The following is a 14,217-nucleotide window of genomic DNA, read 5'->3' on the forward strand; positions in this document are numbered from 1 at the left end:
CAGGTCACTGCCCGTCACCCCTTCCGTCATAGGGAACCAGACTTCTGCTCAACATCTAGCCGGCAGGTTCGTGCAGAGTTTGCCTCACTCGGAGGCTTCCGCTGATGGTTTTCATGCTGCTGAAAACTGCCTTCCAGTCTTCAGAGACGCTTGTGAACTCAAATACAGGACCTGAAAGGGCACATTCCGGGTGGTGGTCACTTCAGGGTAGTGCCCTGCACCCATCCCAAGTCCCTGCCAAAGGCAGTGACAGACGCCCACATTAACCAGGCCACAGTCCTTCCCACATCAGAGGCTGCCCACCCACTTCTCATTCATTATTTTTTTTTTAGACTTTCAATTACAACTTCAGAATAGCCTTGAAAAGAAATCCAGGTATAACATTGTTCATATCACATGTCAAACTCAAGCACAAAAAGCATTAAAGGGAAAAAAACCAAACCACAGTGTCACAATCTGTATCAAATGAAGCTTAGCACAATCTACAACCCCCGAGAAAATCCGTCTGCAAGAATCACAGTCACTAGCGCTCCGTTAACGAGGAGAGTTCCTGGTCCTTTCATCCCGTCTCTGAGCAAACGACCGATGCCTACGACCGTTCCTGGTCCTTTCATCCCGTCTCTGAGCAAACGACCGATGCCTACGACCGTTCCTGGTCCTCTCATCCCGTCTCTGAGCAAACGAGCGATGCCTACGACCGTTCCTGGTCCTCTCATCCCGTCTCTGAGCAAACGAGCGATGCCTACGACCGTTCCTGGTCCTCTCATCCCGTCTCTGAGCAAACGACCGATGCCTACGACCGTTCCTGGTCCTTTCATCCCGTCTCTGAGCAAACGACCGATGCCTACGACCGTTCCTGGTCCTCTCATCCCGTCTCTGAGCAAACGAGCGATGCCTACGACCGTTCCTGGTCCTCTCATCCCGTCTCTGAGCAAACGACCGATGCCTACGACCGTTCCTGGTCCTCTCATCCCGTCTCTGAGCAAACGACCGATGCCTACGACCGTTCCTGGTTCTCTCATCCCGTCTCTGAGCAATCGGCCGATGCCTACGACCACACTAAGACCACAATATCTAAATTGCATTTCCTATTATCGAGGCAGCGAAGACTTGATTGGAGAAGGGTATGTCAGGGCCATGGTGCAAAGGCATTTGCAAGGCTGCGCCATGTTCAGTCATTCAGGACGCGGTGCTGCATCCCAGCAGCGTTTCGGATGCATCCTGTAAGGCTTACGTGGGACGTGCAGGCCGATGACCGCCCTCCTAGGGCCCCTCTCTCTCATTTCCAAAATGTATCTTCCTTTCTCCATGCTCCACGTGGTTTTCTTTTTGGCCCAGCGGTTTCCTTCTGCTCCTTTGGATTTTCAGGTAAATTGCACCCGGGATTAGGAGCTTTAATAATTGCTTGGGGATTTCCCCTTCTCCGCCCTCCTCCCATATTTTATTTCTTCTCCCAACTCACTTAGCCCAGTCCTTGCTACAGTCCTCAGTCAGGGGGGGCTACAAACCAGGGCAACCTCTGGAACGCTGCAGCCAGGGGCAGTAAGTTTGACCACTAGATGTCACCACTGGGCAGCAGCTAGGACTCCAACCTCACCGGGAGTGAACGCCGTCCCAGCAGGGAGCCAGCTCATGGCACTGCTACCGAGTCACCGGGCTGGCTCACGTCCCATGCTGTATGGCTAAAAGAGCCACGTTTCCCTCCAGCACATTCCTGTGGGCACCGCTGTCCTGCTTACTATTCGGAGAAAGTGGGATGGTCATTCCCTGGGATGCGCCTCCCCACCGTGCAATCACCTGAAGAGTGGCAGATCTGGCAGCACGCGGGACGCCTCTAAGCTTTCCAGGCTCCGGCTAACCCACACAACCCACCTGTGCACCCTCCTTCTGCTGCTATCCCAAAGCAACAGTTGCACGACATTCGCCAGAGATCTGAAAAGGATAAATCGAGTGCCTGGCCTTGGGAATTTGCCTGGGTTTGGGTTTTCTCCTGCGGAATTTAGGAATCGTTTCGTCACGTGACATCAGCACCCCCAAAATTACTTGCCCTTTGCGATCGCTTTGCCCAGACCGTACGGTGGGTTTACTTTTATCATCTTGCTTCATTTCCGAATCATTTCTAGGTGTAAAGGAGTTTATTTACTGAATCCAACATCTGCCCCTCCTGATCACCCCAGCCCTACTCACCTGAAGGCCGTGACGACAGAGCGGTCAAAGAAGGCTGCCAGCTCCGGGATGCCCAGGTACGTGCCGTTCAGCTTCCAGAGAGAAAGAGATTCAGATTCAGCTGAGACCGGGAGAGAAGTCCCTGGGTACAAATGTTCCCAGCAGCCACATCCAGCACAAGGGGTGAACCCATGACCTCGAATGGGGGGTGGGTGCTAGATGCAACCCTTGCCTGAGCTGCCATTTTGTCCAACGAATGGGACGGACCTTTTGTCCATCGGCGCACACCTCAGCTCCCGGCTCGCTGGTCCCGGCCTCATGTTAGATTTACTGAGTGGGTGCCAGCCTGGGAAATCCGCGGCCTCTTTTGAGATATTTCTGTGAGGGACACTCTTGGGCCATCGCCTGGGACTTCAGCTACGTTAGGAGAGGTACGAGGAAGAACTTTCTGCCAGGGTAATTAAGGTCTGAAATAAAATTAGCCAGAGAGGTGGCAGGATCTCAGTCACTGGAGGGTTTGTTTTTTTTTTAAGAGCAGGTTAAACAGGTCAGAGATGGTTTAGGGGCAGTGGATGGGGCCTGGACCAGATGACCTCTTGGGGGTCGCCATGGAACCTCAGTCTTTTCCCAATTCTACAATTTAAAATAAAAACGGGGTAATTTTAGAAGTTGCGTGTGAGAGCCTCCCAGCGTCATTCATTCCCGGGTCTCCCTGGAGTACTTTTATGAGCTCTACGTTTCCAGTCGCCCCAGTAACTCTGCGAGTTCAGCAGCGTAACGTCTCACCAGTTGCTGCAGAGCGCTGGAAAGCTCCCCGAAGGCGGTCGAATCCACGTTTTCCAGCTCCGCAGAGTAGGGCAGGTTGGACAGGGCTAAGCGGCCACTGTACACCAGCTCCGTGTGGTCTGGGGGAGCCAGGGTGCTGCCCGGAGGGTCTGCAGGGTCTCCCCGAGGTTTAACTTCAGAAGAGAAAACAAAAACAAAACACATTTAAAAGGGATTCACGATCCGCATAAGGAGGGTAAACCCTGGAGTAAAGTTATTTGCCTCTGCCGGGCACCTCAGCTCACATCTGTTTAGTTTGCTGCTTAAACTGTCACTGCTTTTACTAAGAGAAGGGAAGTCTGGGCCCCCACCTAATTCAAGGGGAGTATTTAGCGAGTTAAAACAGTTGTTGGAATTAAAAGTTAAATCGTGAGGTAAATTTCAAAGTAAACAGAAGGAAAGTGGTGTTGTTGAATTTTTGGGAGGGACCGCGCGGCCGCAGAGGGAGGTGATGGAAGGAGGGGAAAACGTTTTGCAGGGAGCTGAACTGTTACTGGGCAAATTCACTCAGAAAAAAAGCAAAAAAAAACCCTCTTGCATGGAGTTTGTAACTGCATAAAACTGTAAATGTTTTTACACTGCTTTCTGCTCGATATTGCACTGCTCAGTAAAGACTAAGTCTATACAACGTGGCTGGTTTTCATAACCTGGAGCTCAGGCTGGGCCCGGTGGTTCCTCCCGCAGGCTGCGATGGCGTCGCCCTGTTTGGCTGAAAGTTATTCCTCTCTCAGGCTGAGGTACAAGGCAGTCGGGCCTTGCTAAATCTCTCCTGATCTTTCCTTGCCAGCAGAGCTAAGCCCTCTCAGCATCCCACACTTACAGATGAAGTACCAGACCAGGAATCCGACGGCGGCGGCCAGGAGGAGGCTGACCAGCAGCGCAGTGACCGTCAGGAGGAGAAGCTGGGCTCGGGAGCGACCCGGAGGTGATCTTCGGCCCTTTGAGAGAAAGGCCACAGACTCGGGCCGGCCACTCGCAGCCTAGGAGGAATATGACAGACAGGAGCGATTAATCGGCTGCGAGGAGTGGGGGGGTCATTAATCAGCTGCGAGGAGTGGGGGTCATTAATCAGCTGCGAGGAGTGCGGGGGTCATGCCCGGATACGTCCCACGCCTCACCCCCTGCTCACGTGCAAGCTTGGGAGGCAGATGTGCTGCCCAGACCGGACACCAAAATCCCAGGAGTAGGTAGCGCAGCTCTGGGGCGAGACTGAACTGAAAAGAATTGTATTTATATTCTGCTTCTCACACTTATTTCAGCGCTTCAAAGTGGATTATATTGGGTACTGTAGCTATTTCCCTATCCCCAGAGGGCTTACAATCTAATGGGCCGATTCGGAGCGCACTGTTAGCCCAGGTTCGGACACGCGTTTTCCACGCGCTAGCTTTACCCCTTATACAGTGCACGCTGATGGCCCTATTAGTCATTCCCGCGCGATACAGAAAGCAAAATGAGCAGCCAAGCCCCACATTTTACTTTCAGAAATTAGCGCCTACCCAAAGGTCGGCGTTAAGTTCGGCCGGCACCGGGGAAGTGCTCAGAAAAGCAGTAAAAACTGCTTTTCTGTGCACCCTCCGACTTAATATCATGGCGATATTAAGTTGGAGGTCCCAAAAATAAAAATATTAAATTTTTAAATCGGCCCACGGCCAGTGTGTCGTAAGACGGACGCTCAATTTTGCCGGCATCCGTTTTTCAAACCCATGGCTGTCAGCTGGCTCGAGAACAGACGCCGGCAAAATTGAGCGTTGGCTGTCAAACCCGCTGACAGCCACCACTCCTGTCAAAAAGGAGGCGCTAGGGACGTGCTAGTGTCCCTAGCGCCTCTTTTTACCGCGGGCCCTAATTTGCATAGGCGACCCTCATGAATCGCGCGCCCAAGGAGTGGCCTGTGCGCGCGCCGAGAGAGCGGGCGCTTGCCGACTCTCCCGTGCGTTTTTCTGTATCGGCCTGTAAGTAAGAACATTATTTACCATAACTACAGAGCATTTACAGGGTTACAATATCCCTTCCCCAAAGAGCTTACAATCCAAATGGAGGCCCAAAGAGACTAAGCAACTTGGATAAGAGGGAATAAAAACATAACAACATAAGAAATTGCCATACTGAGTCAGACCATCAATCCCAGCATCCTGTTTCCAACAGTGGCCAATCCAAGTCACAAGTACCCAAATATTAAATAAATCTCAAGTTACTATTGCTAATTAATAGCAGCTTATGGATTTATCCTCTAGGAACTTATCCAAACCTTTTTTAAACCCAGTTACACTAACTGCTGTAACCACATCCTCTGGCATTGAATTCCAGAGCTTAACTATGTGCTGAGTGAAAAATAATTTTGTTTTAAAAAAAGATGTTTTAAATGAGCTACTTGCTAACTTCATGGAGTGCACCCTAGTCCTATTATCTGAGAGAGTAAATAACCGATTTACATTAACTTGTTCAAGTCCTTTCATGATTCTGTAGACCTCTATCAAATATAGAAATGAAATGATGGCAGAAGATGACCAAACGGCCCATCCAGTCTGCCCAGCAAGCTTTTCCATTTTTTTTTTCTCATACTTAACTGTTTCTCTTGGCCCTTAGTAACTTATTTGGTTCTATTTCTCTCCCACCCCTGCCATTAATGCAGAGAGCAGTGTTGGAACTGCCTCTAAGTGAAATATCTAGCTTACAGGTCAATCCAGTAAAGTGCGGCCGCGTTTACCCCGCTCCTAACCCGCGTTCTACTCACTTTCTGGCCGCGTTAGCCCTTCCTGCGATCCACAATCCCCTTTAACCTACTCTTACCGCGTCCTTAAATCCCCGGGCAACCCCTTCCGCACGCGGCATGGATATTGCATGTAAATGAGCGAATTAGCTATTCCCTAGCATCCAGTAACCCGCGCCCCGACTATCGCTATCTTTCCCTGCCATTTTGTTGCGCGTTTAACCTGCAAACTTACCGCCTACCCTTACCCCTGCGGTAGAGGCAGGGGTAAGGGTAGGCGACAAACTTTCCCCCAGCCTCCGCTCACCTGCCCCGGCCATGGGTGATGGTCTCCGGGGCAGCCCCAGTCCTCTCCCCTCCTCCCGAAGCAACGAAAGCAGAAAAAAAAAAAAAAAAAAAAAAAAATCGAAAAAAAAAAAAAAAGTTGCAAGGGAGAGAGGGGAGAGAGGGCTGGCAGTGTAAAGCAACGAAGCGACTTACTTTTTTTGCAGCCCCCCTCCGGAGACGGACATCGGCAAGGACGACCGCAGCTCCCCTGCCTCCAGCTGCCCACGAAGATAGATGCATCGCACGGGCGAAAGCGGCCCCTGTGCGTGCAATTGGGCCGCCTTGAGCAGGGCAGCTGGAGGCAGGGGAGCTGCGGTCGTCCTCGCCGATGTCTGTCTCCGGAGGGGGGCTGCAAAAAAAGTAAGTTGCTTCATCGCTTTAGACTGCCAGTCCTCTCTCCCCTCCTCCCGTGCAACCCAGTAAAATTGGTTGCGCAGACCTAACGCTTCACGGACGCTTCTTAGATGTATTTACATACAGGATCGAGTGGTAGGTGAGCTGCACTGTACATGCGGCAACCGCGGGTGCGCCGAGCACTAACGCAGCTCTTCCTACCACTCATTAGTGGATTGACCTGTTAATTAGTTAGGGGTAGTAACCGCCACAATAAGCAAGCTACACCAATGCTTATTTGTTTACCCAGACTACATAATTCAGTCCTTGTTGGTTGTTGCCTGTATATAGATCCACCTTTCTATATCCCCCCTCAGCCGTCTCTTCTCCAAACTGAACAGCCCTAACCTCTTCAGTCTTTCCTCATAGGGGAGCTGTTCCATCCCCTTTATCATCTTGGTCTCCTTCTCTACACTTTCTCCAGTGCAGCTCTATGTGTTTTGAGCTGCGGTGACCAGAATTGCACTCAGTATTCAAGGTGCGGTCTCACAGCTGGGGAGTACGGAAAGGGACGGCAGAGGAGGAAATACTATCAGATCCCTTACCTTGCACGTGACAAGCAATGCAAACCCCCCCTCACCCCCCCTAACTTTTCAGGTCAAGATAAAGGAGTGAGGCAGGTTCATAGAAACACATGGGAGAGTGTCCTGCGTATGGAGGTCTTGTCCCAACCGCAGATGATAATGTGAAGAAAACCTCTGCTCTGCCAGTCCCAAGGTATCGTCTGTGCACGTCTGATTCCCAGCCCGTGCCCTCCTCATCGCCCTGTGCACGTCTGATTCCCAGCCCGTGCCCTCCTCATCGCCTGTGCACGTCTGATTCCCAGCCCGTGCCCTCCTCATCGCCTGTGCACGTCTGATTCCCAGCCCGTGCCCTCCTCATCGCCTGTGAACGTCCGATTCCCAGCCCGTGCCCTCCTCATCATCTCCTGTGCACGTCCGATTCCCAGCCCGTGCCCTCCTCATCGCCTGTGCACGTCTGATTCCCAGCCCGTGCCCTCCTCATCGCCTGTGCACGTCTGATTCCCAGCCCGTGCCCTCCTCATCGCCTGTGCACGTCTGATTCCCAGCCCGTGCCCTCCTCATCGCCTGTGAACGTCCGATTCCCAGCCCGTGCCCTCCTCATCATCTCCTGTGCACGTCCGATTCCCAGCCCGTGCCCTCCTCATCATCTCCTGTGCACGTCCGATTCCCAGCCCGTGCCCTCCTCATCACCTGTGCACGTCCGATTCCCAGCCCGTGCCCTCCTCATCATCACCCGTGCACGTCCGATTCCCAGCCCGTGCCCTCCTCATCGCCTGTGCACGTCCGATTCCCAGCCCGTGCCCTCCTCATCGCCTGTGCACGTCCGATTCCCAGCCCGTGCCCTCCTCATCGCCTGTGCACGTCCGATTCCCAGCCCGTGCCCTCCTCATCGCCTGTGCACGTCCGATTCCCAGCCCGTGCCCTCCTCATCGCCTGTGCACGTCCGATTCCCAGCCCGTGCCCTCATCCTCATCACCCGTGCACGTCCGATTCCCAGCCCGTGCCCTCCTCATCGCCTGTGCACGTCCGATTCCCAGCCCGTGCCCTCCTCATCGCCTGTGCACGTCTGATTCCCAGCCCGTGCCCTCCTCATCACCTGTGCACGTCTGATTCCCAGCCCGTGCCCTCCTCATCACCTGTGAACGTCCGATTCCCAGCCCGTGCCCTCCTCATCATCACCCGTGCACGTCCGATTCCCAGCCCGTGCCCTCCTCATCATCACCCGTGCACGTCCGATTCCCAGCCCGTGCCCTCCTCATCACCCGTGCACGTCCGATTCCCAGCCCGTGCCCTCCTCATCATCACCCGTGCACGTCCGATTCCCAGCCCGTGCCCTCCTCATCGCCTGTGCACGTCCGATTCCCAGCCCGTGCCCTCCTCATCATCACCCGTGCACGTCCGATTCCCAGCCCGTGCCCTCCTCCTCATCGCCCGTGCACGTCCGATTCCCAGCCCGTGCCCTCATCATCGCCCGTGCACGTCCGATTCCCAGCCCGTGCCCTCCTCCTCATCACCCGTGCACGTCTGATTCCCAGCCCGTGCCCTCCTCCTCATCACCCGTGCACATCCGATTCCCAGCCCGTGCCCTCATCATCGCCCGTGCACGTCCGATTCCCAGCCCGTGCCCTCCTCCTCATCGCCTGTGCACGTCTGATTCCCAGCCCGTGCCCTCATCATCGCCCGTGCACGTCCGATTCCCAGCCCGTGCCCTCCTCCTCATCACCCGTGCACGTCTGATTCCCAGCCCGTGCCCTCCTCATCGCCCGTGCACGTCCGATTCCCAGCCCGTGCCCTCCTCATCATCACCCGTGCACGTCCGATTCCCAGCCCGTGCCCTCCTCATCACCCGTGCACGTCCGATTCCCAGCCCGTGCCCTCCTCCTCATCGCCCGTGCACGTCCGATTCCCAGCCCGTGCCCTCCTCCTCATCGCCCGTGCACGTCCGATTCCCAGCCCGTGCCCTCCTCCTCATCGCCCGTGCACGTCCGATTCCCAGCCCGTGCCCTCCTCCTCATCGCCCGTGCACGTCCGATTCCCAGCCCGTGCCCTCCTCCTCATCGCCCGTGCACGTCCGATTCCCAGCCCGTGCCCTCCTCCTCATCGCCCGTGCACGTCCGATTCCCAGCCCGTGCCCTCCTCCTCATCGCCCGTGCACGTCCGATTCCCAGCCCGTGCCCTCCTCCTCAGCGCCCGTGCACGTCCGATTCCCAGCCCGTGCCCTCCTCCTCATCGCCCGTGCACGTCCGATTCCCAGCCCGTGCCCTCCTCCTCATCGCCCGTGCACGTCCGATTCCCAGCCCGTGCCCTCCTCATCATCGCCCGTGCACGTCCGATTCCCAGCCCGTGCCCTCCTCCTCATCACCCGTGCACGTCCGATTCCCAGCCCGTGCCCTCCTCATCGCCCGTGCACGTCCGATTCCCAGCCCGTGCCCTCCTCCTCATCGCCTGTGCACGTCCGATTCCCAGCCCGTGCCCTCCTCCTCATCACCCGTGCACGTCCGATTCCCAGCCCGTGCCCTCCTCCTCATCGCCTGTGCACGTCCGATTCCCAGCCCGTGCCCTCCTCCTCATCACCCGTGCACGTCGATTCCCAGCCCGTGCCCTCCTCATCATCACCCGTGCACGTCCGATTCCCAGCCCGTGCCCTCCTCATCACCCGTGCACGTCTGATTCCCAGCCCGTGCCCTCCTCATCGCCCGTGCACGTCCGATTCCCAGCCCGTGCCCTCATCATCACCCGTGCACGTCCGATTCCCAGCCCGTGCCCTCCTCCTCATCACCCGTGCACGTCCGATTCCCAGCCCGTGCCCTCCTCCTCATCACCCGTGCACGTCCGATTCCCAGCCCGTGCCCTCCTCCTCATCGCCCGTGCACGTCCGATTCCCAGCCCGTGCCCTCCTCCTCATCACCTGTGAACGTCCGATTCCCAGCCCGTGCCCTCCTCATCACCCGTGCACGTCTGATTCCCAGCCCGTGCCCTCCTCATCGCCCGTGCACGTCCGATTCCCAGCCCGTGCCCTCCTCCTCATCGCCCGTGCACGTCCGATTCCCAGCCCGTGCCCTCCTCATCATCACCTGTGAACGTCCGATTCCCAGCCCGTGCCCTCCTCATCACCCGTGCACGTCTGATTCCCAGCCCGTGCCCTCCTCCTCATCACCCGTGCACGTCCGATTCCCAGCCCGTGCCCTCCTCATCACCCGTGCACGTCTGATTCCCAGCCCGTGCCCTCCTCATCATCGCCCGTGCACGTCTGATTCCCAGCCCGTGCCCCCCTCCTCATCGCCCGTGCACGTCCGATTCCCAGCCCGTGCCCTCCTCATCACCCGTGCACGTCCGATTCCCAGCCCGTGCCCTCCTCATCACCCGTGCACGTCCGATTCCCAGCCCGTGCCCTCCTCATCGCCTGTGCACGTCCGATTCCCAGCCCGTGCCCTCCTCATCGCCTGTGCACGTCTGATTCCCAGCCCGTGCCCTCCTCATCATCGCCCGTGCACGTCCGATTCCCAGCCCGTGCCCTCCTCATCGCCTGTGCACTTCCGATTCCCAGCCCGTGCCCTCCTCCTCATCGCCTGTGCACGTCTGATTCCCAGCCCGTGCCCTCCTCATCGCCTGTGCACGTCCGATTCCCAGCCCGTGCCCTCCTCATCGCCTGTGCACGTCTGATTCCCAGCCCGTGCCCTCCTCATCGCCTGTGCACGTCTGATTCCCAGCCCGTGCCCTCCTCATCATCACCTGTGAACGTCCGATTCCCAGCCCGTGCCCTCCTCATCGCCTGTGCACGTCCGATTCCCAGCCCGTGCCCTCCTCATCGCCTGTGCACGTCCGATTCCCAGCCCGTGCCCTCCTCATCATCACCTGTGAACGTCCGATTCCCAGCCCGTGCCCTCCTCATCATCACCTGTGAACGTCCGATTCCCAGCCCGTGCCCTCCTCATCATCACCTGTGAACGTCCGATTCCCAGCCCGTGCCCTCCTCATCATCACCTGTGAACGTCCGATTCCCAGCCCGTGCCCTCCTCATCACCCGTGCACGTCTGATTCCCAGCCCGTGCCCTCCTCATCGCCTGTGCACGTCCGATTCCCAGCCCGTGCCCTCCTCATCGCCTGTGCACGTCTGATTCCCAGCCCGTGCCCTCCTCATCGCCCGTGCACGTCTGATTCCCAGCCCGTGCCCTCCTCATCGCCCGTGCACGTCTGATTCCCAGCCCGTGCCCTCCTCATCACCCGTGCACGTCTGATTCCCAGCCCGTGCCCTCCTCCTCATCGCCCGTGCACGTCCGATTCCCAGCCCGTGCCCTCCTCATCGCCTGTGCACGTCTGATTCCCAGCCCGTGCCCTCCTCATCATCACCCGTGCACGTCTGATTCCCAGCCCGTGCCCTCCTCATCGCCTGTGCACGCCTGATTCCCAGCCCGTGCCCTCCTCGTCACCTCCGCTCAGTCACAGGAGGAAAGGCGGGGGCACTGTGGTACATGGAGTGGCTCCAGCCGAGTCACTCCTGGCTTCAGGCCCAGGCAGATGAGGAGGGGAAAACCAATCTGCCAGAGACAGAAATGAAGGGAGGAGCAGGCCCGGACACATCTTGTGTGTCTTATCTCTGTCCAAAGCGCTCAGAAATAAAAACGGGACAAGACCTTCTCCTGGCCCTCCCCCCCCCCTCACTTGTGTCTTGCTTATACAGGAGCGAGGTCAGGAGGCACAGTTGGGCCTGTTTTTTCAGTTTGTTCATGAAAAAAAAAAAAGGAAGAGACACAGGGCCAGCAAGAGGATTGCAAAAAAAATAGAGAGAGAGAGAACAGATGGTGAGGTGCATCCTCCCCCGAATCTCTCTCCCTGCTCGTTCCCCCCCCCCCTCCTTCCAGGTTCTTCATCTCCCCCTCCTCTCCCATAGGTCTCTCTCCATCCAGTGATGAATTTAGGGTTTTTGCACCCCCTCGTCCTCTCTTCCCCCACCCCCGAGGTTGTACAAGGCACAGCCGTCCGGTTTCCCCTGGCAAAAATTTAAAAGGTTCTGAAGCAAATTGGCAAACCTGTCCATATTTTCCTTTACATTATAAAAATAAAAGCAGTTTTACACCAAATAAATAAATTGGGCAAAGAAAAGCAACCTCAAGTATCCGTGCAGAGAGGAGAGAGGAATGGGGAGAGGGAGAGGGAGAAGGATCAGGAATGGGGTGAGGAGAGAGGGGGAGAAGGAAAAATGACTGGGGATGGGGGGGGAGGGAGGAGGGAGGGGTGGGGACCGGGCTCTTGGATATTGGGAGAAGAGAAGGTAGGAAGGAAGGAAGCTGCCAGGATATCAAGGGAGGGAGGGAGGGAGGTGTCCCTACCATGCTCCTGCCCTGTTACCCCCCAATGTCACACACACCTGGCAGCAGCCCCCTCTCCCCCCCCCCCCAGGTGAACACTGCCCCCTAGCGTTGTTCCCATCTCCCTCCCCTACCCAGACACCCACCCTGCAGCCGATCCTGCCTGGAGGGGAGGGGAGGGGAGGGGAGAGGCAGAGGGCACATTCAGCCTCTTCAGCCTGCTGCCCCCAGATATTTGCCACCCGAGGCACAGACGTTGTCTGCGCATTGAGAAAGTCAGGCCTGTCGCCATCTCCTCTCCCCCACTAAGGCTCTTCTCCATCTTCTCCTCCTCCTCCTCGCATGCCCACAGCAGGTCCCACTAACCTCCAGCTTCTTTCTACCTGCCTGGGCCTGGTGCTGCTCCAGCCCTCTCGCAGCCTGAGCGACGCCGGGCGGGGAGGTCCTGAGAGACCTCAGTGCCGAGTGAGGGTGGAGCAGTACCGGGCGGGGAGAAGGGAGTCGGAGGTCCCCAGGGAGGTTAGCAGGAACGTCGGCCAACAGGTTCCTCTCTCTTCTATCCCTTAAGTGCTTCTCCCTCTCTCCAGGCTCCTTCCTATTCCCCCTCACCTGCAGGTTCCTCTTTCTCTCTCCCCCCCTTCTATCCCTTAAGTGATTCTCCCTCTCTCCAGGCTCCTTCCTATTCCCCCTCACCTGCAGGTTCCTCTCTCTCTCTCCCCCCCCTTCTATCCCTTAAGTGCTTCTCCCTCTCTCCAGGCTCCTTCCTATTCCCCCTCACCTGCAGGTTCCTCTCTCTCTCCCCCCCCTTCTATCCCTTAAGTGATTCTCCTTCTCTCCAGGCTCCTTCCTATTCCCCCTCACCTGCAGGTTCCTCTCTCTCTCCCCCCCTTCTATCCCTTAAGTGATTCTCCCTCTCTCCAGGCTCCTTCCTATTCCCCCTCACCTGCAGGTTCCTCTCTCTCTCTCCCCCCCTTCTATCCCTTAAGTGCTTCTCCCTCTCTCCAGGCTCCTTCCTATTCCCCCTCACCTGCAGGTTCCTCTTTCTCTCTCCCCCCCTTCTATCCCTTAAGTGATTCTCCCTCTCTCCAGGCTCCTTCCTATTCCCCCTCACCTGCAGGTTCCTCTCTCTCTCTCCCCCCCTTCTATCCCTTAAGTGATTCTCCCTCTCTCCAGGCTCCTTCCTATTCCCCCTCACCTGCAGGTTCTTCTCTCTCTCTCCCCCCCTTCTATCCCTTAAGCGATTCTCCCTCTCTCCAGGCTCCTTCCTATTCCCCCTCACCTGCAGGTTCCTCTCTCTCTCCCCCCCCTTCTATCCCTTAAGCGATTCTCCCTCTCTCCAGGCTCCTTCCTATTCCCCCTCACCTGCAGGTTCCTCTCTCTCTCCCCCCCTTCTATCCCTTAAGCGATTCTCCCTCTCTCCAGGCTCCTTCCTATTCCCCCTCACCTGCAGGTTCCTTGTTTCCTTGGGGCTCAGCACTGGGCCAGGGCGGGGACTCGGACCCAGCGATGCTCCGAATTCCTTGGGCAAAGGCTGGGAGTGGGCACTCCCAGCCCCCAGCTTCCTCCCAGTCTCCACAGCCTGATGCTGCCCTGCTTGGCCCCATTGCACCTGGGGGCGTTACTGGAGACAGTGGAAGCAGAGGGGCAGAACCGGTCTCAGGTGGTAAAACCTGCTCCCCCCATGAGGAGTCAGGGCTGGGAGTTACAGGAGGGAGGGAGGGAGGGAGGGAGGCTTCTGGTCTGCCAGGCTCCGCTGGGCCTTCCTCCTCCTGCCTTTGCTATTGATTAACACGACCCCAGCTTCTCTGCCCGACACCCTCCGATGCCCACGGAGGTGAAAGTCACTTCGCTGTGCTTTGCCAGTGTAAGAAACAGCGATTCAGCAAGTGACAGTAACCAGGGCCCACCAGCGTCGAGCAGCACGAGGCAGCGCTGCCGCACACCTGGGGACCTGCAACCGGGC

At 57.0% G+C, this 14,217-nt stretch overlaps 1 protein-coding gene across 1 annotated transcript in view; it reads right to left on the minus strand.

Moving 5' to 3' along the window:
* The window catches only part of LOC115075641 (suppressor of tumorigenicity 14 protein-like), a 148,628-nt gene that overhangs the window by 133,757 nt on the left and 654 nt on the right, over positions 1 to 14,217 (minus strand). The window contains exons 2-4 of the mRNA XM_029576215.1: positions 3,812 to 3,971; positions 2,953 to 3,125; positions 2,188 to 2,258 (exon numbers count right to left, since the gene is read on the minus strand). Coding sequence (XP_029432075.1) covers positions 2,188 to 2,258; positions 2,953 to 3,125; positions 3,812 to 3,971 — 404 coding nt within the window. The remainder of the gene's footprint in view (positions 1 to 2,187; positions 2,259 to 2,952; positions 3,126 to 3,811; positions 3,972 to 14,217) is intronic.

Source organism: Rhinatrema bivittatum, chromosome 14, assembly GCF_901001135.1.
Source record: "Rhinatrema bivittatum chromosome 14, aRhiBiv1.1, whole genome shotgun sequence".
Lineage (NCBI taxonomy): Eukaryota > Metazoa > Chordata > Amphibia > Gymnophiona > Rhinatrematidae > Rhinatrema > Rhinatrema bivittatum.